We start from the raw sequence: 6,556 nt of genomic DNA on the forward strand, positions 1-6,556 counted from the left end.
ATTAAACAATAATTAGCATATAACAACTATTCCGTTTCAATTTAAATTCGAAAGAGTTTAATTTTTTTAATTAAAGCATGGGCAATGTATAGTCCTCATGACATTTATTTTTATGACACTGTTTTTGAATGTTCAAGAGTTAGTCCTTTATTTGTAACACTTTAAAAAATATTCACAAAATTGGGTTTTTCATATAACAATACTTTGTTTATATTGATACCGATATAGAAGGGTGTGGCAACATCAATGCGTACTTGCAATTTTTGGTTACACTTTATTTTAAGGTGTTATTGTACTTTTAGGTTCAGGGTTTTATTTAGGGCTATAGTAGCATGTATTATGCACAATTTACTATAGTAAGTACATGTAACAAGGACACAAAGTGTTACTTTTTTTTTTTTTTTTTAATTATCCAAACTAAGCTAGCCATTTTGAAATCCCACCAGTGCAGAAAAGCAGGATTTGATGTTCATATCTAGTCTCTTGATAGAATCTCGAGTGATCATTGAATAGGCCTATACATAGTATCAATGCTCATAATGTTGTTTTTTTGAATGGGGAGTGAGAGAGTATGGAAGTTTAGTTTTTAATGATTTGATTTGATTTCTGTTTTTAATTTAATAATAGTTTGAAAACGCATTTTTAATATTTTTATTTCTCCTAACCCTTAATTGTTCTGAATAAAAGGGTTTTTTAAAGTTAAAAAAGGCTGCGTCTGTGTACAAATCTGAATAATCATGTGGTAAAACGGTCTAAAGTGCTTAAACAGTGCTTTATCATTTTTAGATTCTGGATTCACGCTAATCCAAATAAGCCACCAATTGGACAAAACGTAAAATAGTTACGAATGAAATTGTGTTGGATTTTTTTTCGGGTTTGTTGTTAAACTTTTCAACCAGTAGATGTCACCATGATATAGCCTACTTGGACATTAATGATCCACTTAGCAAGATTAATCTCGTTCCCTATAGCCTATATAGTGTGAATCCAGAAACCCATAAAATACCTCAAATTACCTTAAATCTTTGTTTGTTTGTTTGTTTGTTTTTTGTATTTTTCCATGTCTTACCTTCCTGCAGCCAACCTCGCAGCATACAAAGATGTTTTCATATTGTTCTGAAACAACACGCACAGTTATCTGATCATGTCTAGGGAGTGAAATGAATCAATACAGGGTTCAGTGTGACTTGTTGCCCCCTAGTGACGCGACTTAGTTCGGATTTACGCCTGACGTCACGTCTTGTGCATCAGACAGCTCTCTCAGCCCCTGTGTTTACCCCCCTCTCCATCTCCTCACTCTGGACTGAAGTTGCGGGGCAGCCGGGAGCGGGCAGTACCTTTTCTCTCTTCTCTCTCAAGTAATCTTCTCTTTAAGGCAACCTGTATGGTGGATATAATATTCAGCTCTTCTTTTTTGAATGATATGGGGGATCATTCCAAAAGTAAGTAGCTGTTTCCGTAAGAAAAACTGTAAAACTTTATTTCTAAAAGTAAGCTTTTAAATTTGGTTAAATGCTGTTGCAGTTGAAAATTCATTATGAAAACAATTCCTGTTTTTTTTTCTCGGTGTTACTGATTCTGCAGCATGTGCCCTCTTAGAAATAGCTGTCTTGATTTTGCAATAGTCGAATGTTAATATAAACTCGAAGATTTCGATGTTTTTTTTTTTTTTTTTTAATAAGAAAACACTTGAAGGTGCCATCGACGCTCAATTAACTCCTGAATAACAGCTTAAAACAATGTCATTTTTTTCATGTGCAGAGAAGTCCGGACTTGCGATGTGTGTAGGCTGCGGCAGTCAAATCCATGACCAGTACATCCTGCGGGTCTCCCCCGACCTGGAGTGGCACGCAGCCTGTTTGAAGTGTGTGGAGTGCAACCAATACCTGGACGAGACATGCACTTGCTTCGTACGGGACGGGAAAACATATTGCAAGAGAGATTATGTAAGGTAGGTTTTTGTTTGGTTTGGTTTGTTTTAGAAAAAGAATGAATTAGCCTATTTCATAAATCTGTATCCAGTTGCCAATATTTTTAGTAAGATATTTTCATGAAATACCTACGATTGACGTAATCTGGTTTGTCGTTACACATAATAAATTATTTTTCTTTCCTTCATCAAACAGATTGTTCGGTATAAAATGCGCAAAATGCACTTTGGGCTTTAGCAGCAGTGATTTGGTCATGAGAGCTCGGGACAGTGTGTATCACATCGAATGTTTCCGCTGCTCAGTGTGTAGCCGGCAGCTTTTGCCTGGGGATGAGTTCTCTGTCCGGGACGAGGACCTGCTGTGTCGGGCAGATCATGGTTTGGCTCTGGAGCGCGGATCAGGCGACAGCCCTCTTAGTCCGGGAAACATCCACAGCAGAGGATTACACATGGCAGGTCAGTAGGCCTAGCACAGTTACAATCAACTGAATACCGCAATACTGGACACAATCAAGTTTTATATATAATAGTCCAATATAAATTATTAGCTATTGCAATTAAAAACGAACAAGTATTATTTAGAACGGTTCGAGCTTCTTTAAGGTCAGTTTTGGACCTGATGGCCCTCAGCACAAAGCCAAAGGCTAAACTGAAATGTAATTATTTAGGCTACTGTGGGAGGAATCGTGTAATGTTGTTACATAATAGCTAATTACAGGCTGATCTACTTGATAACTTTGTTTAGTCAACCACTGATAAGCCTGAGTGGCAGGGCCTTTAAACACCGAGCTGTAGCCGAAAGACTCAGCATGGTTTTTAATGCATTATTTGCAAAATAAATAATCTTTAATACAGTATTTTTTTTAGTTAAATTAAACGTAGGCTAATATTGGTATTAATTATTGATATATTTCATAAAGCCAGAGCTACATTCACTTGTAGATTTCGTTCTATTGAAAAATTGAATGTTGTTGTATAAAATAGCCTACAGTTGTCTATCTATCTATCTATCTATTCCAGGTTTATTACAATAGCCTAATTATTTTGTTTAATAATATTCAAAATGCAAATGTGGTAGGCTAGCCTATATCACGGGTGAAATGTAAATTATCTTTCAACATTATTTAAATTCGCTAGTAGCCTGTTTTATGTAACTTATTCTTTATAATTTAACATTTAAAAATTCGTTTGTTCTTATTTTTATTTATTTGTTTTATTTTTATTTTTTTCTTCAGCTGACCCGGTGTCGGTCCGACAAACTCCTCATCGGAACCACATGCACAAACAATCGGAGAAGACCACTCGAGTGAGGACGGTGTTAAACGAGAAGCAGCTACACACTTTACGGACGTGCTACAACGCAAACCCGCGACCAGATGCGCTCATGAAGGAGCAGCTGGTGGAGATGACAGGCCTGAGCCCGCGGGTCATTCGAGTTTGGTTCCAAAACAAGCGCTGTAAGGATAAGAAGAGATCTATACTCATGAAACAGTTACAACAACAGCAACATGGCGATAAGACGGTAAGTGTCTCGCTAATGCACTTTCAGTGTGAGAAATTTACCATGTGCGAAAAAACAAGAGTTTGACCAGTGCGGCTCTGAGTGATCCCTGACACTTGATATGATCCGAGATGATTTTAATTGGGTCTGTAATTCGACTGCAGTGTTGGCTGGAAGCAAATCACAGACTCCTCCTACTATGTGTAGTTTTGGGGAATGTTTTAAACTCGGATTTCTTTCTCGAACTGCATGAATAGTTTTCTTTAATTCGTCAAAAAGTTGGGGGAAACGTTATTTACCTCTGTTTTATGATACATTATCTCTCTTTATAATGCCAATATGAAATGATCTGTAGCTGTGTCCCTCATCGCAGACTTTTTGGTTCAGAATCTGCAGGGTATGACGGGCACTGCGCTGGTTGCAGGCAGCCCAATAAGACACAACCCCTCAGTGCCAGGACACCCGGTGGAAGTGCAGACTTACCAACCACCCTGGAAAGCTCTCAGCGAATTTGCACTTCAGAGTGACTTAGATCAACCTGCATTTCAACAGCTGGTGAGTGAGAAAAAAATTTAATTTGCATTTGTGTTTTTCATTTTTGTGGTTTTCATACTTTATATCCTAGGCATAAGGCACTACCAGACCGATATTTTATTAGCCTATTATTAATAGTATAGTAGTATTTATTTATTTAGAGTTAACTTTGCCTCTCTCTTTCAGGTGTCTTTCTCGGAATCCGGTTCTTTAGGAAATTCATCGGGCAGCGACGTGACCTCTCTTTCTTCACAGTTACCGGACACACCGAACAGCATGGTACCGAGCCCGGTGGAGACGTGAGAGCGACTGCTCGTCTGTTCCCCGGCTAATCATGACAACAGCTCATATCACGGACGCGGGAAACTCCATTAACATCACCGGACAGCGCTATCAGACGTATTGCAACAACCTGCACTTGGAACAGAGGAACCTTTTTCCCAAAATACGTCACTAAATCCGTTGCGGGCCTGGGAATGAAATGATGGAAAGTGAAACTCTGCATAGTAGACCTACACTAAATGAATGGACCATGTTCACTCGAAATGGATATTCGATATTCGTTATGATGACCGATTCGTTATCTGTGGTTTTTGGACATTTTTTTTCTTTTCGAAAGACTCACTTTCAGAAGTTGGGAATTTTGTTTTTCGTTGTGAAATTTAATGCAGACCATTTGTGTCTTTGAACAAAATTAAGTTATTGTTATTTATTGTCACATCAATTCGCAAAAAATAAATAAATCAGCACAGACAATTATTTTATTTATATTTGCAATTAATATGCGTGTAGCTACTCCAATAAAAATGTCTAATTTGTATAGAAAAAGCGAGTATTAAACAGACAATGCTAATAATAAGAGTAATAATAATATTCATAATATTTTATGCAATCATTTTATATTGTAATTATTACAAAAAAATATGGATAAAACGCCGTTTTTTAACGTTGCACTGTTACTTTTATAAAACGTAATTTGTTTTAGCAGAAAAAGAAGTAAAACGGCTACACTTATTTGTTCAAATCAACTAATTAAATAAAGAAATAAATAGCATACATGGCTATATGATAAACTGCATAAGCTAATTCACCGAATTGGAAACATCTTGGAGGCGACGAACTTATAAAAGTAAATCTTGAATTTTTTCTTTTCTTTTTTTTTTTCAATCTTAAAACTAGTTTGATGGCCATCTTATGGCTGAGAGTGATGTAATATGTTGTTGCTTTTTCGTGGTCAGATCGCTAAAATGATTAGTCCTATTTTCTTTGGCAAATTCACGTGTCAAGACAAATAATCCGTAGGCTATCAGTTGAGCTGCCATCACAATAACAAATAATACATTCACAGACGCAGGGCGTAAATTGCGCAAATTCACTAAGAAAAGTTCGCACAGGAACTTGAACCAAATGAAATTGCTAATTGTTTAGGCCAATTAAATTATTTTGTTATTCGTTAACAATCCCTATTTTAAAAGCCATTCACGAGGTAAAATCACGTGATTTAAAAGCTGAACGCTGTTAGTTTAGTGGAAAAACGGTGATTTTATTGATTCACTAATTGTGAGTGCTTATCAGTTTTCAAATATGGCTGCAGATTTCAAAGTCAACAAGACTTTTTCCTAAAAATAAGGGCTATGATATGTGTTATCACGCAGGTAATACAGCCAATTAAAATATGTCTTAAAAAACGGACTTGAACAGTGACTTGCGTAAGCTTGATATAAGCTACCTGACAGATTTGGGTTTGTTTTGTAGCTACTTCTATACAGTCCAAACCTTTCTTATTAAATTAAATGTTGCACACAATCTAAAATATGGCAAAACAAAAAGCTACTAAATAATAAAAATAGGCCTAATATGTTTTTTGCTTCAGGTGCTATTGATACTGATGCAAATAGACAAGACAGACAAATATACACAAACCCATGCACACAAAGCTCCCAGCACTTCTTTTGCTTGTTCTGGTGAGCTAATCAATCAGCCAGAGACAGAAAGGAAGCATTAAGGCATTCAAAGTTGAACCTGTGTAAGATTTTAAGATACTCTGAATGTGGTTCTCAGCTCTCGGAAGGTTTTGCAACCCATTTGCAAATACATAGTGCTGATCATTTGATCATCCGAGCCAAAAATGAGAAATGGTATATGGGGTTTCACTAATTTCACAGATTCGGTTTACCCACTGAAATAGTTTTCTGACGTTTCTTTTAAAAACTATGTGGGTGTGTTTATGTGTGTGTGTTCACACGGACCTTACAGTAACATTTTTAACCTATTTCTTGCAATAGAACTATAAATCAAGCAACCCCACCCATCTGAAGACATACTAAAATCATGAATTCCCATTAGAAGAATAAACACACACAAAGACACCACTAGCACGCCAATATGGATATGCACACACACACACACACACACACACACACACACACACACCTCCCATTAAAGGCATGGAGGGAGGTCAAAGCCACCCACTCTACAATAACAGACTATAAAACAGAGTTCACGATGGCTACAGAATTCAAGCAGACTCTGCCATTCAGTCTTAAAGAAATACAAGCATCTGGCATTTGAGACGTCCAGAATTCTACGAA

General features: G+C 36.8%; 1 protein-coding gene across 2 annotated transcripts; it reads left to right on the forward strand.

The window, feature by feature from the left end:
- The first annotated feature begins 1,274 nt into the window (after positions 1 to 1,274).
- isl2b (ISL LIM homeobox 2b) lies at positions 1,275 to 4,724 on the forward strand. 2 transcript variants are annotated; one of them, XM_051901623.1, is made up of 6 exons: positions 1,275 to 1,442; positions 1,762 to 1,951; positions 2,127 to 2,386; positions 3,166 to 3,452; positions 3,819 to 3,986; positions 4,152 to 4,724. In XM_051901623.1, exons 1-6 carry the CDS (start codon positions 1,385 to 1,387, stop codon positions 4,266 to 4,268), a joined length of 1,080 nt encoding a protein of 359 aa, XP_051757583.1. In that variant the 5' UTR covers positions 1,275 to 1,384; the 3' UTR covers positions 4,269 to 4,724. The 2 variants fall into 2 exon arrangements, with proteins under 2 accessions (XP_051757583.1, XP_051757584.1); XM_051901624.1 differs by lacking the exon at positions 1,275 to 1,442 and having other exon boundaries at positions 1,806 to 1,946.
- The last annotated feature ends 1,832 nt before the right edge of the window (positions 4,725 to 6,556 follow it).

This window comes from Ctenopharyngodon idella, chromosome 7 (assembly GCF_019924925.1).
Source record: "Ctenopharyngodon idella isolate HZGC_01 chromosome 7, HZGC01, whole genome shotgun sequence".
Taxonomy (NCBI): Eukaryota; Metazoa; Chordata; class Actinopteri; order Cypriniformes; family Xenocyprididae; genus Ctenopharyngodon; species Ctenopharyngodon idella.